The sequence below is a fragment of the Elephas maximus genome, chromosome 1 (assembly GCF_024166365.1).
Source record: "Elephas maximus indicus isolate mEleMax1 chromosome 1, mEleMax1 primary haplotype, whole genome shotgun sequence".
Lineage (NCBI taxonomy): Eukaryota > Metazoa > Chordata > Mammalia > Proboscidea > Elephantidae > Elephas > Elephas maximus.
Genome location: NC_064819.1, coordinates 106,323,942 through 106,351,937, shown reverse-complemented (window position 1 = coordinate 106,351,937; position 27,996 = coordinate 106,323,942). Strand labels below are relative to the sequence as shown.

Genomic DNA, 27,996 nt, shown 5'->3' with positions numbered 1-27,996 from the left:
TTCCTCGTGGCGCGTCGACTAGGCGCACTGTTTTTACGTAACTTCCGGGGCGTTTCCCTCGCTCGAAGCTTTCCTTAGTGGGTTTCACTTCATCGAGAGTGCTGAGTTTCAACTGTTTGAAGCTGCAACCCTCTTGGCCGGACACCATGGGAGTGACTTGGTAAGACTGCAGGACCGCTCGGGATTTTGTGGGGCGAGACTGGGGGTCGTGAAGGACCTTCGGAGCCTCGAACAGACCTGGGAGGAACTACCAGGGTCCGCCGTCCCCCAGGGAGCTTAGCAAGATGTCTCCGTGTTGTGGGAATGAGAGGCACACTGTGAGGGCTGCGGGTTCTCCGGGCCTGTTTCCTCGAAAATGAGCCCCTGGAAGGCGGCAGGTAAAAGGTTTTATCCCAGAAACCCATTAATGTTTGTATCTCCCTTTTTTCTTTCTGCCTGTGAGGCCATATTACTGCTAGTAATAGGACTTCAGCTTCGGAAGTAGCATCTCCGGCCTGGCACCTATCAGCAGGCAACGCTGGAGGGAGTGGAGGGTAGGCAAGGAGAAGACAGTGTTTCTTTTAGGTTTTTGCCTGATCCTCCCTACAGCCACAAAGTGCAGTGAGACCAGTTTGTGTTTAGTTTCATTTTCGCCGTTTTAATACCTCGGGTCAAGAGTAAAAACAAAGCCACTGAGAATTAGAAGATGGGCTTCTAGTTGCTTTACCTCTTCAGGACGTGTTTCCTACTATGTTGGCTTCCATGGTTGGTGTAGTTTCTATCGGCCTTTTATTTCTAACATGTTGTAAGTCTCAGTTGGAAGAGGGAAAGGTGGGCCTAATGCTCTCAGAGGCATTATTTCCAAAAGGCTTAGTTTCAGGACGTTTTAATGTCATTCCATTCAAAGACATTAAAACATTTTTCCAGTCAGAGGGGCTGGAGCCCAGAATATCTGAAGTCAGTGGCTGTAGGCTTCTCATATAAAAGTGTGTAGGAGCATTTTTTTCTCCTGGTAGCCCAGGCTCTTGAAAGCTTGCAAGTGATTATGCCCATGTTTCCCACAGTTGATATATGATTCTCTTCTGAGTCCTGTAGTGTAAGAGGGATGGGAATGAAAAGTTTGCAACATGGAGGCTTGGGACCCTGGAAACCCCTGACACTTTGTCTGTTGGGACCCTTACCTTTTTTTTTTTTTTTTAAGAATCCTAGGACTTTTGTTTCTCATAGCTTTGGTTCAGGCATTTTCTTTCTTTTTTTTTTTTTAAATAATTTTTATTGTGCTTTAAGTGAAAGTTTACAAATCAAGTCAGTCTCTCACACAAAAACCCATATACACCTTGCTACACACTCCCAATTACTCTCCCCCTAATGAGACAGCCCACTCTCTCCCTCCACTCTCTCTTTCCATGTCCATTTCGCCAGCTTCTAACCCCCTCCACCCTCTCATCTTCCCTCCGGGCAGGAGATGCCAACATAGTCTCAGGTGTCCACCTGATCCCAGAAACTCACTCCTCACCATTTTCCAACCCATTGTCCAGTCCAATCCATGTCTGAAGAGTTGGCTTCGGGAATGGTTTCTATCCTGGGCCAACAGAAGGTCTGGGGGCCATGACCTCTGGGGTCCTTCTAGTCTCAGTCAGACCATTAAGTCTGGCCTTATGAGAATTGGGGGTCTGCATCCCACTGCTCTCCTGCTCCCTCAGGGTTTCTCTGTTGTGTTCCTGTCAGGGCAGTCATGGGTTGTAGCCGGGCACCATCTAGTTCTTCTGGACTCAGGATGATGTAGTGTCTGGTTCATGTGGCCCTTTCTGTCTCTTGGGCTCGTAATCACCTTGTGCCCTTGGTGTTCTTCATTCTCCTTTGATCCAGGTAGGTTGAGACTCATTGATGCATCTGGGATGGCCACTTGCTAACGTTTAAGACCCCAGACGCCACTCTTCAAAGTGCGATGCAGAATATTTTCTTAATAGATTTTATTATGCCAGTTGACTTAGATGTCCCCTGAAACCATGGTCCCCAAACCCATGCCCCTGCTACACTGGTCTTTGAAGCATTCAGTTTATTCAGGGAACTTCTTTGCTTTTGGTTTAGTCCCGTTGTGCTGACGTCCCCTGTATTGTGTGTTGTCTTTCCTTTCACCTAACGTAGTTCTTATCTACCATCTAATTAATGAATACTCCTCTCCCACCCTCCCTTCCTCCCCCCTCATAACCACAAAAGAATGTTTTCTTCTCAGTTTAAACTATTTCTCAAGTTCTTATAATAGTGACCTTATACAATATTTGTCCTTTTGCAGCTGACTAATTTCACTCAGCATAATGCCTTCCAGGTTCCTCCATGTTATGAAATATTTCACAGATTCCTCACTGTTCTTTATCGATGCATAGTATTCCATTGTGCGAATATACCATGATTTATTTATCCATTCGTCTGTTGATGGGTACCTTGGTTGCTTCCATCTTTTTCCTATTGTAAACAGTGCTGCAGTAAACATGGGCCTGTATATATCTGTTCGTGTAAAGACTCTTATTTCTCTAGGATATATTCCAAGGAGTGGGATTGCTGGGTCGTATGGTAGTTCTACTTCTAGCTTTTTAAGGAAGCGCCAAATCGATTTCCAAAGTGGTTGTACCATTTGACATCCCCACCAGCAGTGTGTAAGCATTCCAGTCTCTCCACAGCCTCTCCAACATTTATTATTTTGTGTTTTTTGGATTAATACCAGCCTTGTTGGAGTGAGGTGAAATCTCATTGTAGTTTTGGTTTGCTTTTCTGTAATGGCTATTGATCGTGAACATTTCCTCATGTATCTGTTAGCTACCAGAATGTCTTCTTTAGTGAAGTGTCTTGATTGTCTTTTTGGTTTTTGCCATAGCTAAGTACCACCTGTAGTGTTTATTAATGTTTTCTTTTAAATCTGTTTTTTTTCTTAAACTTAGTTTAACCATCAACTTACATTCTTAGAGAGGTAGATTACTATTGTGGTTAAGAGCATAGATGTGGGAGCCAGGTTGCCTGGTTTGAATCTTGGCTACACCACATGTTAGATATGTGACCTTCGGCAAGTTACAGCAGCCAACAACAATTTCCTCATTTATAACAAAGAGAAAAGTAATAGTGCCTCATATACAGCTGTTCAAGGATTTGAAGAGTTAATCCATCTAAAGACCTTAGGATACTGCCTGGCAGATAGTAAGTAGATGGTTGGTAATTGTCACCTATCATCCTAAAGAGGAAGCAGTTTCACTCACCATAGAAGGACACCTTGGAAATAACATTTTTTTTTGTTGCATTGTATTAAATTCTCATAGATATTGTTGCCTCTCATCTCCAAAGATGATAAACTTGAGGTTGCTTTCTCTTTGTTCCTTGGGCTGTTGACCTTTCTGCAGTGATGGAAATGTTCTATATCAGTAGTGCCCATTGTATCAGCAGTGTCTAATACACTAGCCCCCAGCTACATGTGGCTATTGAGCCCTTGCGATGTGTGTAGTTCTTTAACTGAGGGAGTGAATTTTAAATTTTGTCTTATTAATTGAAATTTAAATATGCCATATGTAGCTAGTGGCTACTGTACTTATAGCCCAAGTTCAGAGTGTTAGAGAATTGGTAAAAGTGTACGAAGTCCAAACATACTTTATCCTTGACGTAGTCAGAACTGAAAGAAATGCACAGGGAATCTCTTTCTCATGACAGGAGTCAGTGTTACGGAATGCTCAGTCTGTGTGCCACCTAAAGTCTTCTCTTGAATGGTGGCACACGTACTACACTTGGGAAATGCTAGAGTGATAAGAAGTTCGCTGCACTGGTGTAAGAGTTCTGAGGCCTGTGCTTTGGTTTCTAGAGAAACTTTCAGGGATGAGGGGGTCAGGGTGAGTGGTCTCTCAGGTAACTCCTGGGCCTGATGAGCTATGATTTTGTGAGTGAGTGGCTCAGTGAGGCCTGTGTGTCTCTGGATACTGATGATTTTGGTTCTCTCTCTTCCAGCGTGTCCCAGATGCCTGTGGCCGAGGGCAAGAGTGTCCAGCAGACTGTGGAGCTCCTTACCCGAAAATTGGAGATGCTTGGGGCAGAGAAGCAAGGAACATTTTGTGTGGACTGTGAGACCTACCACACGGCTGCCTCTACCCTTGGCAGCCAAGGTCAGTGAGACGGGTCTGTAGGATGGTTGGAACCAGACTTGGAGCTGCTGGACGTTTGTGTTCTTTGAAGTCTGTCTGCTCTTCTGCTAAGAGTGGTATTCCTGAACAAGAACTTAATTCTTGGTCCTTCATGTCTTAGACTGGGGCTATTTTTGGCTGTTTTTCGTTTCAACTGTTTTAAAGCAGTGTTTCTCAAAGGGTAGGTTTGGTGACCAAGTGCATCAGAATCCCCTGGGTTACTTGTTAAAGGTGCAGATTCCTGGCCCCACTTACTGATTGACTGACTGGTGTTGCAAGTCTCGTAATCTACATTTTAAGAAGCATCCCAGAGGATCCCTATGTACTCTAAAGTTTAAGGAAGACTCCTTTCAGGCTCAGGAATCTCATGTATGATTTTTTAAGTACTTTCTAACACCTAGCCAGTGGCCTTGGCTACCTCTTCAGCATAACCTTGACCAACTTTTGTTTTAAATGCATTGCCTGATGAGATGGGGGTGTGAATGGTAGGGAGGGAAAGAATATCTTTGAACATGAGTTAGGGATCCTGGATTTTCTTGGTCTTGGCTCTGCTGTAACTTACCATATGACCTTGGACAGTTCCATAACACCGAGGTTAAGAGCAGGGATCGTGGAGACAGGCTCCTGAGTCCTGGCTCTGCCACTTCCTAAGTGTACAGCATTAGGTAAGTCTTCTAACCCATCTGTTCCTTGCCTGTCATTTGCCTCTTTCCCCTTAGATTCATGCTCTGCACTTCCAAACTACATTTTCTAAGCCCCTTTCGAGTTACCTTTGGCCAGTAAGAGGATGGGAGAAAGGGACACTACAGTATTTCCTTCTTGGGCAGTGTCATCGGCCACAGCTGTGTCTCCTCCTTGGTTCTAGCTAGCTCTTGCTCGGCAGAGTTGGTTCTTCGCTCTGATAACAACACATCTTCTTTTTTTTCTTCAGCTCTAGGGATGGTAGTAGCTTTCTGTGTTGCCTCACTGTCCCATTTGGTTTTTCAGTTCTTCTGTATTTTTTTTCCGTTATTAAATTCTCTGCATTGAAACTATCTGGTATGGATTCTGTTTTTGGACTCTTGCCAATACAGTTTTCTCATCTATAAAATGAAGGTAATAATAATACGTAGCTCCTAGTGTTGTTGTGATAATTAAATAATGCATACAAAACAGAATTGAAGTCATGTCATAAACATTTAATAAAAGGTAATGGTTGTACTGAGTTTCATCATTGGTAGAATTGCATGATTGGTGGAATACAGCGTGTTTTGCCTTCAGTAGGGAGGACATAAGAACCAAAAGAGGTAATAGTTAAGAAAACATTTGGACAATAAAACGTTTGTATATAGATATAAGGTGGCACACTACCTCAAGTGCAGCTACCTGGTGTAGACTCTGTTTTCCTGATTGGGCTCTTACTTTCAAGGAGCTTACAGTCTGGTTAGGGAGGCAGAACACATTCATGGCAGCCAGTGGAGTGGAGCGGAAAGAGCCATAAACTTGGGGTTAGAAGGCCTAGATTTGAGTTGCAGTTTTGCTGTTTACTGGCTGTGTGCCTTTAGATCAGTGGTCCTCACTTTTGACCAGCATGGGTGTCACTTGGAGGGCTTGTTAACATACATTGCTGGGCTCCACCCCCAGAGTTTCTCACTTAGTAATTTTGGAGTGGTGCCTGAGAATTAGCATTTCTAACAAGTTCTCAGGTGCTGCTGATGCACCTGGTTTGGGATCCACATTTTGAAAGCAACTTAGATAAGTCACTTTCTTCAGCTATATTTTTCTTATCTGTAAAAGAGGGGCGGGGCAGTAACTCTGGTTCTGCTTGCTTCAGAAAGTCGTGGGATATGCAAGTACTTTGTCATGATGGAGCTGTGCTACTGTCAACAAATGGCTGGAAGTGCCTTCTTCATGAAATAAAAACTTAGTTGACTTCAAAATCTTTTCAAGATAATAACAGTATTACAGACTCGTAAAAGTTAAGTTTGTGATTACAGTGAGTAGACAGGAGAACAGAATTATGAGATCAGCTTCGGATGCCTTTTGTGAATTGGATTTAGAAGGAAATGAAAGGTGTGAGTTGGCAGCAAGGAGTCAGGAGGGATGTCGGGTGGAGGGTCTGTGCAGAGCCTGTTGTGTTCAGGAAATGGTGGCAGAGTGGAGGAAGTTAATAAACTCCCCCCTGCCCCTGCCAGACCTGTCTTCTCACTCTTTTCCACTGCTACACTCTTATCCCTGCCTGGGATGTTGTCTTTCCTTTCTGTGTGGCTGAGTCTTACCTTTTCATAACCCAGCTCAGGTCCTGCTTTTTCTGTGAAAAGTTTTTCCTGCTGACTCTTGCCTACTTGGATGTCTTCCTTTCCTGAAGACCTTCTTCCTTCCGGAAGATTTCCGGTCTATCCCACAGATTTTGTGATCTTTTATTCTTATTTTTAAAGGTTTTTAGCTTATCTCTCTAGAGAGATTGTCAGCTTCTTGAGGTCAAGTGTTAAGTCCTCTACTTGTATAACTCTTAAATCCTAGCACAGTGTTGGGAATAGGTTTAAGTACTTAAACATTTGGGATTGTGTCAGTGTCCATTAACTCTTACAGTGTATCAGGGAAGGAGATCTTGTTTTCCATTTCCTGCCTTCTTCCATGTAACCAGATGTGTGCAGCTTCCCTTCTTCCTTGCAGGAAACCTGCAGTAATCAATGAGAAAACGAATTTCTTAGCGAATAGAAGGGGTGAGCTGGGCTTTGGAACTAGATCTTTTGATCCCAAATCCTGTGTTCTTTCTGCTGAAGTGTGCTGCTTCCCAAGTCCCTGTTAGTTGCCATCAGGTTAATTCCGACTCATGGCGACTCTATTTATTACAGAGTAAAATTACTCCATAGGGTTTTCTTGGCCGTAGTCGTAATGGAAGGAGATCACAAGTCCTTTTCTTCCACGGTCCCACCGAGTGGGTGGTACCTCTGGGTGGATTTGAGCTGCCAACCTTTGGATTAGCAGTCTAATGCAAACTGTTTGTCTACCTAGGGACCTTCAAGGAACAGAAATGTATTTTCTCACAGTTTGGGAGGCTAAAAGTCCAAATTCAGGGCAATAGCTCCATGGGAAGGCACTCTCTGTCTGATCTGGGGAAAAATCCTTGTCTCAGCTTCTCTAATGTTTTCTCTGCATTCCTTGGAGATCTCCATTTGACATCTGTCTTTCCCCATTTGTGCTTGCTTGCTTCTCTGTCTAATCTGCTCCTTTTATATCTCAAAAGGGACTAGGTTTAAGACACACCACACACTGATACGGCATCATTAACATAACAAAGAAAACCCTGTTCCCAAATGGGATTACATCCACAGGTATAGGGGTTGGAATTTACTATTTTTTAGGGACACAATTCAGTCTATAACAATCTATCCCCAAAATTCCTGTCCCTTACACATGCAGAAACGCATTCCCCCATCACATCCTCCCCAAAGTCAAGTATGACTCTGAGTTATTCCATTCTGGGACAAAATCCCTCAAGACTTCTTAAAATTTTCCAAGCTTTCACCATTGCCTTCAGGATAAGTCCAGAGTTCTTGAGGCATGATGGATAAGACTTATCACAGTTTGGCCCTGGCCCACCTTTCCAGGCTCATACTCAAGATCTTCCCTTTGCTGTTTCTGTGGGGCCATTTCCTATATATCTGAGAGGGAGGAGGCCAAGGCAGGTAGGGCTGAACAGAAGACAGTTCAGTAGATTCATTTGGCATGCCCAAATTACTAATTGTGTAGTATACAATATATCCAAAAGAAATATATGCAAAGTATATGTGAGTTGTTCATCGTCATCATTAAGTGTCCATCTGTGAGCTTGCCACTCAGCTTAAGAACTAGACTATTACCAACACTATTGAAGTTACCTCTGTGGCCCCCACTTTTTTCTGTAAAGCAGGCTGGGTTTTACCACATGCTGCCTCACCTGCTGTTCTTCTTCCCTCCTTTTTGGAAAAGTGTCAGTGTGGGGATTCCCCTACAAAGACTGCTGAAGTAATGCCAGATTGCCACCTGGCCCTGTTCCATGCAGTTGATTCTATCCAGGGGTTTGCTGACAAAGCAGGTGATGATGAGCAGTGTTTCTGTCCCTCACAGGTCAGGCTGGGAAGCTGATGTATGTGATGCACGACTCAGAGTATCCTTTGAGCTGCTTCGCCCTCTTTGAGAATGGCCCTTGCCTTATTGCTGACACCAACTTTGATGTGCTCATGGTGAAGCTCAAGGGTTTTTTCCAGAGTGCCAAAGCCAGCAAGATTGAAACCCGGGGTACCCGTTACCAGTACTGTGACTTCCTAGTGAAGGTGGGCACGGTCACAATGGGGACCAGCGCCCGGGGCATCTCTGTGGAGGTAAGACCCTGGTGAAATAGGAGTGAGGATGTGCTGAAGGGGCTGCTTGGCAAAGGGTTTTAAAGAGTCCCAAGTCTCTTGTAAATGTCAAACAGAGATTTATGCCTACCTGATCCCTGTCTCCAGAGCATCTGTGCTCTTTCTCCCCTCATCTTTTGACCCTTTCTTTAATCAGTCGAGTCGATTCTGACTCATAGTGACCATATAGGACAGAGTAGAACTGCCCCATATGATTTGCAAGGCTGTAAATCTTTATGGAAGCAGACTGCTGCATCTTTCTCCCCTGGAGTGGCTATTGGGCTCAAACAGCTGACTTTTCAGTTAGCAGCTGAGCACTTTAACCACTGTGTCACGAGGGCTCCTTACCTTCTGGGTGGTGGGCTTAAATCACACGTGTCCACACACTTGTCCTTAGTATGCTTTAAGTCTCAAATGTTGTGTAGCAAAGATGTTCCTATCTTTTTGGTGTATTGCCTCCTTTCTTCCATGGTGGTAAGGGATGTGTGTGAGCATGTGTGTGTGGTGATGTTAATCTTTGAGGCTAAAGATATGTATTGAAAATGTCAAAGAGGAACTATGCCAGTAGCTGGCTTTGGGACCAGTGAAAGTCCACAATCTACCAGGTGCCTGCTACCATGTGAGATAGAGAAAGAAGTAAGCTACAGTACCTGCGTTTTGGAAGTTTGTGATTGAATAAGAGAGCAAGGCCAACACATACAAACTGTATTTGAAGTTAGTTTGTAACAGATGCCGTAAAAGAAGCACAGATTGCTCTAGGAGTTCAGAGGCCAGTGAGATCACTGCTGACTTTGGGGATTGCAGTTTTCTGGAGGAGTAGCATCTAAGTTGTTGCTGTTGTTGTGTGCCATTGAGTGGATTCTAACTTATAGTAACCATAAAGGACGGAGCAGAACTGCCCCATGGGATTCCAAGGCTTTAATCTTTACAGAAGCAGACTGCTACATCTTTCTCCTGTGGAGTGGTTTGTGGGTTCAGACCAATGGCCTTTCAGTTAGCAGCCAAGTGCTTAATCATTGCACCACCAGAATTTAAGTAGGGACTTAAAATGCAGAGTTATGGGGACTAGTAACGTGTTTAGTGTTTCTGTTCTACCTCCTAGTTTGTTGTGTAGTGACTGTGATCTTAAAAACTTGCAAGTGGCCATCCAAGGCACAAGAGTTGGTCTCTTATTTGCCTGGAACAACAGAGGAAGGAGAGTGTCATGGATTGAATTATGTCCCCCCCAAAATGTGTGTATCAACTTGATTAGGCCATGATTCCCAGTATTCTGTGGTTGACCTCCATTTTGTGATTGTAATTTTATGTTAAAAGGATTAGGGTGGGATTATAACACCACCCTTACCCAGGTCACAACCATGATCCAATGTAAAGGGAGCTTCCCTGGGGTGTGGCCTGCACTACCTTTTATCTCTCAAGAGATAGAAAGGAAAGGGAAGCAAGCAGGGAGTTGGGGACCTCCTACCACCAAGAAAGCAGCACCAGGAGCAGAGGGCGTCCTTCGGACCCAGGGTCCCTGTGCCTGAGAAGCTCCTCAGCCAGGAGAAGACTGAGGACAAAGACCTTCCTCCAGAGCTGACAAAGAGAGAAAGCCTTCCCCTGGAGCTGACAGCCTGAATTTGGACTTGTAACCTACTAGGCTGTAGGAGAATAAATTTCTCTTTGTTAAAAGCCATCCATCTGTGATATTTCTGTTATAGCAGCACTAGATGACTAAGACAGAGAGTCAGAAATAGGAGGAGAAAATGGAATGTGTGGCTAATTGCCTTCATGAACAACTCCCTCCTTGTCATGAGACCAAAAGAACTGGATGGTGCCAGCCTACCATTACTGAACATTTTGATCAAAGAGTCTGTGGAAGAATCCTGAGCAAAAGGGGAAAAATGCAGAAGAGCATTTCAAATTCTCATGGACTGCAGACTTTCTGGAGCCATGGAGGGTGGAGGTACCCCTAAAATTATTGCCCCAAGATAATCTTTAGACCTTAAACCAAAAATATCCCCTGAAGTCTTCTTTAAACCAAACAATAATTTAGCTTAAATAGTAAAGACTGTTTGCCTTGAGGATCATGCTCTTTTAAGACCTACCTATGGGATCAAAGGGACAACAGCAACTCAAGACATTAGATAGGAACCTGAGGGAGCAGTGAGTTTATGTTAATGAGGGAAGAACAACTCAGAAAAGGAGGGTGAGAATGGTTGCCCAACTCAAGGAATGTAATCAATGTCACTGAATTGTACATGTAGAAAGGGTTGAATTGGTGTATGTTTTATTGTGTGTGTGTGTGTATATATATATATATTTTAGTTGTGTCTTAGGTGAAAGTTTACAGAACAAATTAGGTTCTCATTCAAAAATTTATATACAAATTGTTTCATGGTGTTGGTTGCAATCCCACATGTGTCAGCACTCTCCCCCTTTCCCTTTCCACCCCAGGTTCCCTGGTTCTATTCCTCCAGTTTTCCTGTCTCTTCCCACCTTCTCGTATTTGCTTTTGGGCAGGTGTTGCCCCTTTGATCTCATATACTTGATTGATCTAGGAAGCACGTTCCTCATGTGTGTTACTGTTTGTTTTATAGGCTTGCCTAATCTTTTTTTTTTTAGTTGTACTTTATATGGAGGTTTACAGAACAAACTAGCTTCTCATTAAACAGTTAGTACGACATTGGTTAACAACCCCATGACATGTCAGTACTCTCCCTTCTTGACCTTGGGTTCCTTATTACCCGCTTTCCTGTCCCCTCCTAGTCCTTACCCCTGGGCTGGCATGCCTTTTTAGTCTCATTTTGTCCTCTAGGTCTGCCTAATCTTTGGCTAAAAGGTGAACCTCTGGAGTGACTTCATTACTGAGCTAAAAGGGTGTCTGGGGGCCATACTCTTGGGGTTTCTCCAGTCTCTTAGGCCTGTAAGTCTGGTGTGGTTTTTTTTTTTTTTTGAGTTAGAATTTCTGCATTTTTCTCCAACTCTGTCTGGGACCCTCTGCTGTAATCTCTGTCAGAGCATTTGGTGATGGTAGCCCGGCACCATCTAGTTGTACTCAACTCAGTCTCGTGGTAGGCCTGCCTAATCTTTGACTGAAAGGTGAACTTTGAGAGTGGCTTCAGTTCTGAGTTAGAGGGGTTGCTGTGTATATTCTCAACAACAACAAAAAATAAAATTATTAAAAAATAAAAAAAAAAGTAGAGCCATGGGGACAGGTAGGTCCTAGGAAGCATCCCAGGTGGAAAAAAGGGCATTAGTGCTAGTTACTACTCTGAAACTCCAGGAGCCTCTAGGGAGGGCCATAATTTCCTGACCATTTTCAGCTTTGACACACTTGTCAGGGCCTACTGGGGACCCACTCTTTGTTTAAATCTTCCACATTTCTAACTTTGTAGTGCAAACACACTCCAGCTGTTTCTTGTTTTAAAAAAATCTAAGATGCGTATCCTTTGGCCCCTGCCACATTGATTGGGAAATTACTTCTTAGGGTCAGAGCCCAGTCTGGGCTGACCTTGGGAGTAATGTTTGGTCTTGAAGAGACTCATGGGCATTTATGTATGTATGTATGTATGTATTCTGCCCTCTACTGGTCCCTCTCTCCCTGCCCACATACGTACATTGTGTTATACATATTCTCTCAGTTTTCTCTCTCAAAATTTTCCTGAGCTCTCCTTGGATCTTCCACCAGCATAAGCAGGGACTAAACCCACTGCCGTCGAGTCAATTCCAACTCATAGTGACCCTATAAGACAGAGTAGAACTGCCCCATAGAGTTTCCAAGGAACCCCTGGAGGATTTGAACTGCTGACCTGTTGGTTAGCAGCCATAGCATGTAACCATTACCCTACCAGGGTTTCCAAGCAGGGACTACACAGTCCTGAAATAATGAAAAGGGGTGTAGATCTGCCTCTGGGTCTTGTAGGAAGGCTGTGGGTTGGCACAACTCCAAGATGAAAATGTCAGAGATGCTTAAAGGGAAAGATACTGGGTGTGTCTAATTCCTGATGTTTGGTTTGAGTATTTTCTGTGGACCAACACTGTACTAGAAGGTGTGTCTTTGGCTTAGGGTTGAGGAAGATGGGAGCAGGCAGCAGGAGGTACAAGAGAAGCAGAAGACCTCGCCCTTGCCTTCACTCATCCTGAATCTCTGTTCCTTTGGCCCTCAGGTGGAGTATGGCCCCTGTGTGGTAGCCAGCGACTGCTGGAGCCTGCTGCTTGAGTTCCTGCAGAACTTTCTAGGCAGCCACACGCCTGGGGCTCCCACAGTGTTTGGAAACAGACACGACGCTGTGTATGGCCCGGCGGATACTATGGTCCAGTACATGGAACTCTTCAACAAGATCCGCAAGCAGCAGCAAGTGCCGGTGGCTGGGATCCGTTAGTGGTTGGCAGCTGCCTGGCTGAGCTCTGCCCTCAAGGGGACTCAAGGGGACTCCGTAGGAAAGCAAGTGCTGCACCCGCAGGCCTCTGGGCCCCAGGAGACCAGGGCAGTCGGGGAGGCTTCTCTCTCCTTCAGTTACCAGCTGTGGGTTTTGTTCTGGGATGCTTCTCCCCGACCCTCACACACAGTCCCCCAACAGCTGTCTCGCCCCAAGCCTTACTGGACTGGGCGTATCATGGAGAATGGTAATTATGAAGAATGGAGAATTTTGGACCTTTCCTGCTTTAGGGGAAAAGGTAGGACAGGGGTGTCCCTGCCTAGTGTTGATGGGAAAGCAGTCTGCATCTCCAGCTATTGAAGAGTTGGCCTCACCCCACAAATGGACAGGCTGCGTCCTGTGTTTGGACTGTGCTATAATAAAGGCCTCTTCCTTTACTCAAAGGTTGTGACTGGGCCTCTGTCCTGGACATGGGTTGGGAGGGAGAACTTGTTTGAAGACTGTCATTTTCTGAACTGTTTGCTAAAGTGTATTGACTTCTCTAGAGCATTGCCTGAGTCATTTGTTCTCTTTCTCTGATAGCTTTTCATTCTGTTGTGATTTATGTTAAGCCACAGGCTAAGCTGCTGGAACAAAGAGAACCAAAAGTACAGTGACTCTTTAGGATTGAAGTCTATTTTCCCTTACCTGATAGTCTAGAGGTAGGCAGATGATCCAGGACAGATTTAACTCTACAGGGTCATCAGGAACTTGGGTTCCTACTATCTTGCTGTTCAGCTCACCCCTAGGGTGTTGTCCGTATCCACAGGACAGAGGAGACTTGTCAGCTCCATGTCTGCATTCCACTTTGGGAGAGACAGTGAGGAAGGAAAAAAAGGTTTTTTTCAAAAGGATATAACCTGCAGTTGAGCAAATCATTATGGCCATGCTTTGCCGAAAGGGAAAACGTAGACTCTTATCTCGGTGGTCACGTGCCCAATTAAAACCCAGGGGGTTTGTGACTAAAAGATACAGGGGAATGTGGGTACTGGGGCACACTTAGTGGCCTCTGCTACATGGAGCTCAGTGGAATGCTCTTGGCTGTTATTTCGCAGTTAATAATCTGTAACTAAGGGGTTTGTTTATGAGTTGGATTGGAGTAAGGGCTGATCCCAGAGCCACTTCAAATTGAGCTGGATTATTCATACGAGGAAGTCAATTCCTCATCCCTCACCTAAGTCTCAGCCCTCAAGGCTGATATTGGTATCGAAGCCTTTCCAGCTCTCATGTGCACGGACCTTAGGGTAGACTGTTGACCCTGACACACACACCATGCTTCATGGTTTCCTGAGCTCTTTCTCATCGTCTCATATGAGCCTCCAGGCCACTCGTTTGACTCATATTGCCTGCCCACACCTCTCCTGCTGGGGAAATGTTCAGCCAGGCTAACAGATACACAGAGATGGCCTGAGGAAGCCTGCTAAGGTATATACTGTAGCGTTGGCATCTGTGGTTACCCCCACAAGAGCAGAAACTGGGAAACTGCTGGGGTCCTGTCAGTATACCACCTTGGTGGGCACCTTTGCCAGAGCCCCCCAGAAACCTGCCAGCCTTGACTGTTGGAGTTGCACAGGGTGGCTTTAGAACTGATCTCGTTCTTCACTGTAAGACAGGGAGGCTGTGGCTCCCAGAGAGCTCATGTGAGAGATGAGAGTAGAGTCAGACTTAGGAGTCATTCTTCAGACATAGGACTCCTGGCTACCAGCATGTGCCAAAGTGGCACGTGAACCTCTGGGGTGCCAGGTAGCTTCAAGTAGAATGTGGAAAATATTTTTATATTAGTACCTATGTCTTAGTCTAATGTGCATTAGAGAAGAGTACAACTAGCACTTTACTCCCTAGGATGAGGGTAAGAAACAGCGTATTCTATGAAGTATCCAGTCCATTTTTTGCACCCATTGATGCTTCCTGCTCTGATTGTGCTTTCCTGTCTCCCCAGTGCTGTTCTGATTCTCTGTACCCCTGGTCCCATGTGGCGTCCTGCTTACTTTCATCAGATCTTGAGCCTGAGCAGGAAACTTGAGTACCAAGTAGTCATACCCTCCTCCCCCCACCAATTTATTCCAGTCACTGCTCCACTGAAGGAAATACCTAGGGACTGACCACTCCTCCCCATCACCATATCTACCCTGACCTGCAATATTCATTCCTGACGCTTCAGGGTGAGGCAGTTAGTGAGATTTTTCTCTCCGAATCCTGGCGGGTAAGGGGAGTGGTTAGAAATTCCCACCTAAGCATGTCTTCCAGCTATGAAAAGTTGAGACTCTTAGAAACACAAGTATATAGGAAGCCAAAGGGCCAGAAAGTTTTGAGGACTGATGTGTGGCCGTGCTGTTTCTAAGCCCAAATCTATAACTTGAAGTCCTGCCTTTCCCTCGCTACAGCCTCCCTCTGCATATCTGGGTGCCCTGTGCTACAGGCCCTGGTCACTATTGCTGTGTGAAATGGCTTAACCAGTTGTATTACAAGTTTGGACCTATCCAGGGGTTTGGTGTCTTTGACCTGTAAGCAATCACTCTGGGGGGTGGGCTGTTCCCCAAGGTGAGTTTCTACCATTGTGTAGAGCATTCCCAAATCAGTCTCTTGGGTTAGAAAGGATCCTAAAGCCACCTAGTTTGACCATTGTTCAGTATTCAGTCTCTTTCACACCATCCCTACAAAGAGGTCCTGCAGCCTTGGCTTGGCCTTATCTAGAGAAGTTCCTTCCTTATGTATGTAGTAATCTTTTCTCATTAACTCTGGGACAAAAAATCAAAACAAAAATGTGTTCTTTCCCTCCCAGATTGTGGAAACTGCACACAGTATTGTGCTTGTTGAGGGAATTTGTCAGTTCATGCTGGAGGGTGAGAGGACTATGACTCTAAAGCAGGGTTCTTAACTTGCAAGGTATGGACTCCTTAGGAGAGTTTACAAGGGCTAGAATGCCCTAAAACTTGACACAGGATTTTGTGTGGACGTACGGTTTTTTGGGAATAGGATTTTTAGGTCTCATTATAGTGTCTAAAAGATCTGATCCAAAAAAAAATCTCTTTAAAGGGAGAACAGGTCTTGAAGGAGAAACAGCAGGTAGACAAAGTTAAGCATGTTTGAGCTATGCCCAAGTGGCTTTTGGTGAACTGGACTTTCCTCTACCTTTTGGTCCCCACATCTAGGTTCCTATCCAGAAGATTTTTCCTCCTTCCTTTTATAGTCCTTTTGGCCCTTCTGTCAGCTTTTGGGAAAATGGACCACGTTCATGTTCTTACCTTTCCTACAAATTCCACCTTCTCCTTTTCTTTTTTTTTACACACACAGACACAGACACATACACACCCACCCCTTTTAGACATGGTATGAGTGAATATGTATGAAGCAATCTTTATAGCTTCCTTTGTGGCCCCAGGAGTTACTCTTCCATTATGACACACTCCATAGGATCTGAAAATTGCTTTCTTTGTAATGGAATTTGGCATAATGAGTATATATTCATTTTTCCGAATGATGTGATCAAAGAGGCAGAGAAATAGTTACTTGCCTGTGTGGTGAAATCAGCAAGTTAAAAAAAACAGCAACAACAACCTGGGATCATTAGGGCAGAGATTCCTAATTCTCTTGCATTCTTTATTTCCCTAAACGACCTGCCCCACCAGATAGCATAGACCTATTTTTAAGGTTCATGTAAATTCTACTGAATTTTCTTTGGAAGCTTTTTAAAAGAAAGAATTTAGGGACCACGTTTATAGATCATAGATTACCCAAATCCAGAACTTGAAATTGGAAATGTTGTGTAGGAAAGGCAAGGCTAGGAATGTGGCAGTACCAGATGTTCGGGGCAGCCTGCTAGAGGGACGAGAACGCTGCTTTAGGAGACAGATGGTTGGGTGGTGGCCATAGACAGCACTGAACTGATTTGCTAGGTAACTTCAGTCACACTGGCCTCTCTGGATCTTATCTGTAAAGTGGGAATAACATTACCTACTTTCCGTATTTAAGGTTGTTGAGAGGCCCAAAGGAGAATAGATGTGAAGAGTGCTTTGTAGGCAAGGAGATGCCATCTCTGCTTTTTTTTAATGATGCGAATGTATTGGTGCTTAATTAGGATGTTTAAGACAGGAGCTTATGGGGTCATTGCTGCTTGGTGGCAGGTTAAAATGCTCCCCCAGTACAAAGAGTGTTTTTATAACAGAACAAGCAGTGCAGCGAAAGTATTTGTCATACAGGTGTGTTTTTCGTAACCAGATCAGGGAGCACAGTTGATGTGGACATGGAATTATGTTTTTAATACTTGTTAAAATAAGTGTTAGAATACAATTTCAATACTTATTCATAGTGCTGAAATTTTACTTGTGGTCTTACAACTTAAAGAAGAGGCCGCTGGGCTTAAAAAAAAAAAAAAAAAGTAGAAGTGACTATCTTTTATATGTAACAAATGCATCCACATTTTTCCTCATCCCCAAGCTTAGTCATGCCTGTCTCCTGTTTTTTTGTTTTTTTAAATGCAGTGTATGATTGCCTTTTAACCAGTTGTGTCTTTAAAGAAAGTTTAGAATTCCTGATTCTATTTTTTTCATTCCTCATTGATGAAAAACCTAAGCTCTTAACTCTAAAGCTACTGATAAAACCTTTTTGTTAGCCATCCACATAGCCTCTTCATATCTGAATTACCTAAATAGCCTTCTTCTTATTCTGTCTCCGTCTTCAGCTAATACATGTCTCAGGACCCCTCGATGCCCTTAAAAAAGTATTGAGGACCCCAAAGAGCTTTTGTTTATATAGGTTTAGACTATTGATATTTACCTTATTAAAACTTACAACATGAAAATATTAATTCATTTAGATAATAAGCCCATTATATATTAACATAAATATTTTTAATGCAAAAATAACTTTTTCAAAACAAAAAAATTAGAAGAGTGGCATTGTTTTTTATTTTTGCAAATATCTTGAATGTCTGGTATAAGAGAATATAGCTGGAGTCTCATATCTGCTTCTGCATTTAATCTGTGGCAATATATTGTTTTGATTAAAGAATATGAAGAAAATCCAACCTCACACAGATGTAGTTGGAAAAAGGGAGGAGTACATTAATAATCTTTTCAGATAATTGTTGATATTCTTCTTTGATACACATCAAAACTCCACTGAAGGTTAGTTGCAGTATAGAATCTTAAACTATATCAATGCATTTTTCATACTCTTTTATGTTGACATTCATGGTGTATCCTGTGTTTTGAATAGATGTTTTACCCATGACTTATTTTGTGGCATCATATACTGGCTGTTTGAAAAGTATTGCATATCTTCCAAATGTTGACACATTTCATTATACAATATCAAAAATCCCATTTGTTAACATTACCACCAGTCTCACCAAAAAAAGAACTGGGAGACTGTCATACTGACAGTGATGGATACAAGTTCTGAAAATTTTTAATTTTTACTTGAACACTTGGATTTTATCATTGCTGATAAATGCTGTCAGGCTCACTTTGTTTATTTTCAAGAAAATACCTGCCAGATACCCAAGCCCGAATAACTATAGTTTATCTGTTAGCTGTTCTTTCAAGTAAAAATGCTGTTCCGTGAAACAAGCAGCTAGTTCAACTCAAAACTCAAACAATTGGATGTTGCTTTTCCTCAAGACAACCACTATACTTAGATAAGGAGCAGAAGTGCTTTATGCATACTTCCACTTCATCACATAGAATGTTATTATTAAAAAGAGTTTACCCAAGGTTGATATTTAGTAAAACCAGTAATTTTTAGTGCTTTATCAAAGACTTTCTTAAGTGAAACAGGTGTTAATTTTTTACTGCGAATGGGTAGCCATGAAGAATACCATGACTACTAATACCATTTGGTGCCACTGCTTTGACTTAACTTGTGCATCATCAGTGCAAATGCCAAATGACATCATCAGCCAAATGACAAAAGCAAATAAGAGTATTATTACAAAAATAGTTTTGACCTCAGGGATATCCTGAAGGGCTTCAGGGACCCCAAGGAGATCCACAGACCACACCTTGGGAACCACTGCTCTAATACATGCTCCTCACAATGCTGGGAATCTTTTCTTCCCCCTGGATTGCTATTCAGAGAACGTGCCTTCCATCAGTTTTCAGTGGTTTCAAAATCCTTCATTCAACAAAATCACCTATTATGTGTCAGGCACTATGTTAGCGAACAAATAATAAGATAGTTTTATTCTCCAAGAATTTTACGGGTGATCTAGAGGGGAAAAGGAGAATATAGATGATGAGTTATAACGTAGTAATTGTTTAAAAAGAATTATTATAAAGGAAATACTGATCTGTGGATCTAGCTCAGAGTTCTTGAACCATATGACAAATTCTGACCAAAAACATATTTTCGGGTCCTCTCCTTCCATCAAACCTCTTCAATATATCCAAGTTTAATCGCCTTTGGAAATCCTCTTAACAACTAACTATGCTTGGCTCCAGGCGTTGTGGTTGCATAAACACGCCCATGCTGTTTCTCTCTTCCTATTTATTTATTGTTCTTCAGCTTTTGTGCATGCCTATTTCATGTTTACAGGGGTGTAGTCTTGAGCCATTGTAGCTGATAATGCATGTATGTATGTGTGTTTTTTGTGTTTTTTTTTATATACATATACACATACACACACACATATATATATGTATGTGGTGGTGGTGGTTTGTTCCTTTTACTTGTCCTTATATTTAAGCTTTTCCCTGCCATAGCCATGTATTGGGTGATGTAACAGTGTTGATACCCTGCTCCCCTCAAGTCACATCACGACAATGCACCCAGGAGGCTGCTGTGGAAGGAAGCCTTTTCTGAGGCAGAGAGAACTTGAAGAAAATTGCGGCTGCTCTGTTTCCCTTTGGTCTCCATTCCCATTCCACTAGGAGTCTTAGGGCCACTCAACTCAGTCTGGTTTATTTCCCAAAGCCCACGATCTGAACTTCTTCAGTTTTCCTTGGGGGGATTTCCACCAGATAGCTGAACCGGCCTGGGTCATCAGTGGCAAAAGCCAGACACGTGCTCGCCGGTCTAGGAGCCAGTAGTAACTTTTGCCAACTCTGCCTCCGGAAACCCCACGGTCTGGATGCTGCTTCTTTAGAGAGACACTGTTAAAAATAACTTAGACTCCAAGCAGAACAAAACAAAAACATACAGACGGGATAGTGAGAACGGCTCTACCCTCCTCTTCAGTGGGGAGAGATGTTAAAGTGCTCCAGAGAGTGAGGGAAATCCAGGTGAAATTCCTTTACTGGTCCCCGGAACGAAAGGCTGAAAAGGGGGCGGAGACGGTCTCGGAAGAGTCTCTGTCCCTTTAAGGAGGAGGGACAGACACAAGACTCTGTACCTTTAAGAGTCTCTTTGTCTGGAAACCTCCGTATTTACCCTCTTGTGCTTCAACCAAACTTCGACTCGCGATTCACAAAGCCCCCCTACGCCGCGGCCCCTTACGCCAGGCTCAAATCGGCCGCCCATTTGTGGTTGACCCTAAACTTTCCGCCCGCGGCGCGAAACCTCGAAGAGGCTGTCTGGTGTCCGGGTCGCGGCCCAGCGCTGCGCCGTTGGCGCAATGCAGGGCTGGGGGGCGGGGCCCCGGCGGGCGGGCCAATGGGCGGGCAGGGGGCGGGGCCTGTTCGGTTGTCTCGCGCCCTGGTGACAGCTCGCGCGTGCTGATGATGGCGGTAAATAGAAGGGGGCCAGGGGAGGGGTGGAGGAGGTGGGGAGGCGGTAGAGGGGGTAGCTCCAGGGGGTGGGGAGCGGGGGTCGGGGAGGCAGCGGCGGCCAGGGGAGCCCATTCTAAGACTCGGAGGCGGGGACAGGAGTCTCCGGCACACTAGCCCTCCCCTTTAAAGAAGCAAAATCCACACACACCGGGTGAGGGGTGACAAAGGCGGCGCGCGCCTCGCGGGCGGGAGGAGCGGCGGCAGGGGGCGGGACCGCGGCGCCGGCGGGCTGGGGGCTCCCGGGGCGGGGGCCGGCGGGAGGCGAGAGCCGGGAGGCGGGGAGCGCGGGCGCTTAATTTTGGCGGGGTGGACGACGACTGGGTTTAGGGTAAAAGCCTTGAGGGGAGGTGGGAAGGGAGGTTTAGGGGCAGCTGAGGGGAACCGGGCTAAGAATGAAATGAAGAGGATTAAGGGGAGAAAGGGTTAGAAGCCAGGGAGAGGAGGAGTGAGGAAAAAACCAGCCAAGGAGGTAGGAAGGAGGCAAAACCCAGGGTGGGTGTTAAGGAAGCAGGGCAGAGAATAAGGTTACGATGACCAGGGCTGGGGACGTGGAGACCTAGGGTTAGGTGTAAGGGCACGGGTTTGAAGAGGAAAGCGTTGTAGGGGAGACTGTTGGGGTGAGGGGTGCCGGGGTAAGAGTTGGAAGTGGAAGACAAGGAGTGGGCAGAGCTGGGGTAATAGTTGGGAAGAGGAAAGAGAGAGTGATTAAGAGCCAGACGTGACAAGGGTGTGAACTAGTGCAGAGCGAGATGCGCTGAAGGACTAGAACCACCAGTGGGTTGGGAACTACTGGCGTTTTTCTGAGAAAGGTATGGGTTAGTGGATGGGCAGTGGGTGTAAATTCTGGAAAGTGAGGGAGGGTGGATGAGACACTGGACTAGAACCTGGTGGAGCCAGGAATGAGAGTGGAGTGGAAGAGGTGAAAGGAAGTAGTGATGAGAGATGGGGCATTAATAAGAAGATCGGGGGACCAGAAAAGCTGAAAGGAGAGTAGAGGAAGGGTGTAAGAAGTGATGGCTGTCTGGGACAAGGGTAACTGGGAATTATGTTAATTGAAGAGGTTCAGCAAGATCCCAGATAAAAACTGAGGTGAAGAGACAGGGCTAAAAGAAGACGGTGAGGAGCAAGTGAGAGATGGGCCACAGAATTTAAAGGATGAGGTGGAGAGTAAGGGAAGAGAAAGGGGCTAAGGGAAGCTAGGGGGGTTCTGATGGATTAGAAGTGGGATAGCCTGCAGAGGAGTGGGGATCAAATGTACATGTTGTGGGGAGATGCTCCAGAAGGCCTGCATGGGTCAGGGCATAAACGCTACAGTGTAGCATCAAGCGTAGGGAGGCTTTGGAGCAGAAGAGGAGAAAACATGGTGAGTGCCAAGGGACCTAGAGATAGAAGTGAAAACTAAATAGTAAGGGTGGCAGCGGGGAGGGGGGGAAGGAACTCTTTGTTGAAAAGAGACCTGTGTGTTTAACTGTGAGTCCTTTTGTCCTTAAAAAAAAAAAAAAAATCCAAGTGTAGGAAATTCCAGAAACCTCTTTTTCTTTTCAAGGAATCTTCAACCTCCTTCCACCTTTCATTGCTTTGAATTTGAATTTCTTGTCCATGTTGAAAAGATGAGACCCATTTTGATTTGATTTTGTTCTTGTGTGAGTGATAAAGCTTCAAATCTGGGTGCCAAAAAACCTCTGCGCTTCACTAATTTGTGATAATAGGAAAACGGGTTGTATGTATTTACAGTGTGGATGTGCCTTATAGTGTGATTGTGTTGGTGTTATAGCAGTGTTGTACCTGCCTGACAAGCGCTGGACAGAGTGCTTAATCCACAGCATTTTCATTTTCAATGGAGAGCACACTGTTGGTGGGATGGAGACAGATGAGAATCTTTTTGTTTCGATTAATCAACCAGGCTTCTGTTTAATTGTTTTCAGTGGCTGGAGAATATTGAGAAATTATTTCAGAGAAAGGCAAATAATCAACCAGGCAAGTTTATTGGGGAAGAGATTTAAGTCAGGGCTGTGAGGGCTTTGAGTTCCTAAGTAGCCTTTAGCTTTGTGTGGGACGTTTCATATAGCAAGAGATAACTCACTCATTTAATACAATGAAATAAAGAAGATGAGAACTTTAGTGTAGGATTTTAGAGTGGTGGGTTTGTCTTTTATGTTAAATAATGTCTTGTGCCCTGGTAATGAGTAATTTTTATCATTAAAGAAATCTCTAAGATAAAATTGCAAGCTAGAGCCTTGGACAGCTCCACTGCTTCTCTCATTTCATGGTTGTGAATAAAGGCTGTATTAATATTAATTTTTCTATAAGTTTTGATTTTTAAGATACTTTTGGAAATTAAGGTGAAGTTAAGAACTTTGGTACAAAATTTGGGATGTTCTTACTGAGTGTTTTGTTTTGATGGTTTTTACTCTACTGCTTTTACTTTTGGGTAAGAATATGAATGATTACTTACATTTGATGGTATCAAAAGATAGCATATGATTTTCTGAGGAAAAAAAATGTGAACTCTTCTTGAGAATCTTGTTATTAGGTGCAATCAAGTCGATTCTGACTTACGGCGACCCTAGGACAGAGTACAGCTGCCCCATAGGGTTTCCTAGGCTGTAATCTTTATGGGAGCAGATAGCCAGGTCTTTTCTCTGGAGGAGCCGTTGGATGGGTTCAAACTGCCCACCTTTCAGTTAGCAGCCAACTGCTTTAACCATTGCGCTACCAGGGCTTCCTTGGGAATCTTACCCCCCCCCCCAAAAAAAAACCCATTCATTGCCGTCTGGTTGGTTCTGACTTAAGGCGACCCTATAGGACAAAGTAGAGCTGCCCCTTAGGGTTTCCAAGGAGCAGCTGGTGGATTGGAACTGCTGACCTTTTGGTTAGCAGCCATAGCTCTCAACCACTGTGCACCAGGACTCCTTGAGAATCTTTCATTAGTGTATATTCAGATACACAATATTTTTTTTTTCAAAGTTGTATAAATTTTGAATTACCACTGTTTTGTGGGTGTTTGTAAGTAGCAAAGATTAGGTATGGGGCATTTGTAATAGCAAAAATTAGATTTTGATTGTAGGTAACTAGAAACACTGGCTATTCATTAAAATGAATAATTTAGAATCTTAAATCTTTCTGGATTCAGCGGCTACCTAGGTAAATGGTATAATATTTAGTTTATGATTTGTTTTCCTGGATTCTTTTAAACAGGTGTTCAAGGTGACTAGAGTGATTTAGCAATTTAACAGGTTTTGTAAAAAATTACTATTTTTGCTGCTAAGTTTCAAGAGGATTAGTCTGAAAATTTTAACTTCCAAGTTGAAGAGTAACTTTGGTATGAGGCACCTATTTCTGTGAGATGTATGTGCATATTTCCTTCTTGTGTAGTGTGTTTGGGCTGGCCTTAGTGGTGGGGAGTACTCTGTGTATAGTGTTACCATTTTTATAATATAATTGTTTTATACTTGATATCATTATATGAGTTGTCTTATAATTTGATGAAGAAGAAAATATAAACTATAAGATCAACCAAGGGAAGGAGTCCGTGTGGGCCCTGCTTTTTGTTTCTGTATGCTGCCATACTGTGCTAAATCACAGATCTCTCACTGGGAATGGTCATTTCTCCGTTGCTGTTTCTAAAACTACTTGAAAATTGATAATCTTTCAGTTCAGGTAATGATACTATTCATCAATAAGGACTCCCATTATAAATTTAAGCTTTATTTTTACTTGTTCATCAAGTAAATTTTTACGCAATATTATGTTATTTTGCTTATCGTCTTTTTTGCTAAGCATACTTTAAATGTCTTTTTAGTTTATATTTTCAGGTTTGAATGAGTAGGTAGTATGTAATTAAATGTTTTTATGATTAATCGTAGATTCTTTGGATGGGGAGAGACCTTGAAAGGACCTGCAACTTCAGTCAATATCCCACTTAATCATCCCAGGTAGATAAAAATTTATCCTATTTTAATAAATCTTAAGAGGTGATATGTAGACAGTCTTTACAATTGTTTCATTATTTTCTCTACCAGGAGAGTCTGTCTTCAATCTTACCAGTATAAACTTGATGTAATATTTGTATTTGTTTCCTCTTGTTTCATTCTCAATTTCTGAGTGAAAATAATAGTATTTATAAAACCTTAGCACATTGTAAACTTAATAATAGTATCTAACCCATGAATGAAGTCCCTGGGTGATACAAATGGTTAACACACTCAGCTGTCAGCCAAAAGGTTGGAAGTTCCAGTCCTCCCAGAGGTACCTTAGAAGAAAAGCCTGGTGACCTACTTCTGAAAAATCAGCCATTGAAAACTCTATGGAGCAGAGTTCTACTCTGACAGACATGAGGTTGTCATGACTCGGAATTGACTTAACAGCAACTGGTACTGATAATCTGTGTATAGAGTTTTTTTGCTGGACACTTTCGTAAGGGCTTTACAAATTATAACTCATTTATGGTTCACAGCAATCCTGAGGGGTAGGCACTATTATCGTTCTCATTTTACATGTGATAAGATAGAGGCTCCTTGAGATTAAATGACTTGCCCAAGGTTATACTGAGATAATTTGATAGTGGATAATCTTTTAGTACAAATAATGATACTTTGTGTCAAGTAGTAATACAATCATACATTTAATCCTTATTTCAGTTGTTCATTACATAGAATTCTACCAAGTTGTGGACTTGAGATTTGAACCTGGGCATTTTGTAGGCAGAATTTGTGCTCTGACTCACTGTGTTATCTTCACATTCTTGTGACGTTATCCTTCGTCATGCTCTTCTCCAGATTGGACGGTGCTGGTTTGTTTAATCTCTTAACAGATCTTGTTTACCAATTCTTAAATTACCCCTGTGGTTCTGTCATTAACCTTTTCTCAGTTCTTTCTAGATGGGGAATCTCGTATATATGCCATAAAAGTTATATATAAAGCAAAGATTATGTCACAGTTCTTACATGCTCCTATTTTTTTTGTTCCAAAATTATATTTATAATACAAAGCAAACCAAAGGCAATTTAAAAATATATATATTTTATTGTGTTTTCAGTAAAAATTAGGCTCTCATTTGACAGTTTGTATACAAATTGTTCAGTGACATTAGTCACATTTTTCACAATAAGTCAAACATTCCCTTTCATTGTGTTCTGGTTGTTCCTTTTCCAATGCTCTAGTTTCCATGTCCCCTTATCTTCTCATCTTTAGCGTAATTATTGACCTTTTGAACTTCTAGAGGTGACTTTTTAATGGCGTACCATACTCATGGGTAATAGCCTTTATTTTGTGTGCAAGTCTGTTATTTCACTAAAAGGTGATCTCGGGGCAGTTTTGGTCCAAGGTTTAATGAGTATCTCAGGGTGATAGTCTCAGGGAGTCCTCTAGTCTCAGCTGGCCCAGTAGTAAGTCTGGACTTTTTAAGAATTTGAGTTTTGTTCTGTGTTTTTCTCCCATCTATTGTGGCCCTGATCAGGATGGTTAATAGTGGTTGCTGGGCACCATCTAGTTCTTCTGGTCAAATCAAAACCAGTTTTTAAAATGTCTTACTACCTTTTTAGCTAGAAAATGGACTTGGACTTGGTATATAACATAAGAGGTTTGCAGTTGAAATACTCTTGCCTGTTGAGGAAAAATGGAACTCATATTTCAGCACAAATATTCATAAGCAAATCTGTTTAGACACTTGCTGGTTTTTTACTATCTTATTTTTGTGCCTGCCTTTGTAAGTAATATACTAGTACATTTACCCGTGCTTTAATTTGACTAAATAAAAAACTGATCTGCTCATTTTTTAAACTGTCCAGCAATTACTGAGTGTTTACTAAGTGCCCAGCATGAGCTAAGTGTGTGAATTGTTTGAAACTTGAAACAACCCTATAAGGGGGCTTCTATTGTAATAATCAGATTTTGGGTGATATTTGATTTTATCATAATTTTTCAAACTTACAGAAAGATTGCAAAAATGGTACAAGAAACCCCTGTATGTCCTTACTCAAATTCCCCCATTGTTTTGATTTTGCCACATTTTCCTTATCATTTTCTCCTGTTTGAGTATTTTTTTAAAAAGGAAAGTTAAAGAAAATATATACGAAGGCCTTAATCTTAAAAAGAAAAGAGAAGAATGTTTTGAGTGTACCAGATACGTGTGTATGTTAGATTTTAGTCAAACACTTGAAGCAAAGGAATCCCAAGATTGAATTTAGAGTGGATTTGGTGGTAATGGCCTGTCGTCTTCAGTGCTTCTGAAAGTTCTTTCACCTAAGAAGGACTAGTTTTTTTTTTTTTTTAATTGTGCTTTAAGTGAAAGTTTATAAATCCAGTCAGCCTCTCATACAAAAACTTACATCCACTTTGCTATGTACTCCTAGCCGCTCTCCCCCAATGAGACAGCACACTCCTCCTCTCCACCCTGTATTCCCTGTATCCATTCAGCCAGCTCCTGTCCCCCTCTGCCTTCTCATCTCCCCTCCAGACAGGAGCTGCCCACATAGGCTCTTACTTGAACCAAGAAGCTCACTCCTCACCAGTATCATTTTCTGTTTCATATTCCCATCCAATCCCTGTCTGAAGAGTTGGCTTTGGGAATGGTTCCAGTCTTGGGCTAACAGAAGGTCCAGGGACCATGACTCCAGGGTGAAGGACTAGTTTGTAGGTCCCTCTCCCATTAGTGAGAACTGTGTCATTGGGCACCCTTCTGTTGGGAGCCTCCTTAGCACCTAGCATGGTGTGTTCACACTCAAGGTGGGTGCTCAGGACTTGGTAGCTACTGATGATGTATGGGTGATTGTGATGCAGAGGAGCAGGAGCCATGGGGCCTTTCAACACCATGACCAAGAAATATGAAGGTGAGATGCATATTTTGAAGATATGTAGCTTCAAGGAACCGGAAAAGATCAAAGCGCAAAATGTACTGCTTTAAGAACATTGGTTGAGATGAATGCAAACAGGTTTGCCTTATGGTAAAGGATAAACAAATATCTTAACATTCCATTCAAACCCATTGCCATAGAGTCGATTCTGACTTCTCGCAACCCTCTAGGACAGACTAGAACTGCCCCATAGGGTTTCCAAGGCTGGAAATCTTAACAGAAGCAGACTGCCACATCCTTCTCCTGTGGAGTAGCTGGTGGGTTTGAACCACCAACCTTTCGGTTAGCAGCCGAGTGCCTAACCACTGTGCCACCAGAGCTTCTCAACATTCGCTTCCTTCCCAAAAAGTAAACCTAAATTTTGGGAATCTTTTCAATGGTTGTATTAGAAGATTTACCTGTTTAACTGACTCCCACCACTGCCTTTTGACAATCTTTTTTGAAAATGATAAGCCTGTTCATTTGATAATGGTGTGATCTGCAGAATGAGGCCTGTCCAATTTGAGCGAGAGGGATATTAGCTGTATGCTGAC

At 43.1% G+C, this 27,996-nt stretch overlaps 2 protein-coding genes across 8 annotated transcripts in view; both read left to right on the top strand.

Annotated features, from left to right (window-relative positions):
- Positions 1 to 23: 23 nt before the first annotated feature.
- MED20 (mediator complex subunit 20) lies at positions 24 to 13,307 on the top strand. Its single transcript, XM_049891886.1, has 4 exons — positions 24 to 160; positions 3,967 to 4,121; positions 8,232 to 8,485; positions 12,652 to 13,307. Exons 1-4 carry the CDS (start codon positions 147 to 149, stop codon positions 12,865 to 12,867), a joined length of 639 nt encoding a protein of 212 aa, XP_049747843.1. The 5' UTR covers positions 24 to 146; the 3' UTR covers positions 12,868 to 13,307.
- The window catches only part of USP49 (ubiquitin specific peptidase 49), a 126,463-nt gene continuing 102,499 nt past the window's right edge, over positions 4,033 to 27,996 (top strand). For 3 of the 7 annotated variants that reach the window (XM_049891763.1, XM_049891797.1, XM_049891795.1), the window contains exons 1-2: positions 4,033 to 4,121; positions 24,476 to 24,544. The gene's annotated coding sequence lies outside the window, so the exon portion shown is untranslated. Of the gene's footprint in view, positions 4,122 to 20,517; positions 20,568 to 20,681; positions 20,761 to 21,928; positions 21,973 to 24,202; positions 24,270 to 24,475; positions 24,545 to 27,996 lie in introns of those variants that run through there. The other 4 variants (XM_049891769.1, XM_049891777.1, XM_049891784.1 and 1 more) reach the window with 4 other exon arrangements.

Coding starts and splice junctions, on each gene's coding strand:
- MED20 (XM_049891886.1), top strand. Junction 4,122..8,231: donor CTCTACCCTTGGCAGCCAAG/GTCAGTGAGACG, acceptor TGTCCCTCACAG/GTCAGGCTGGGAAGCTGATG. Junction 8,486..12,651: donor CCCGGGGCATCTCTGTGGAG/GTAAGACCCTGG, acceptor TTTGGCCCTCAG/GTGGAGTATGGCCCCTGTGT.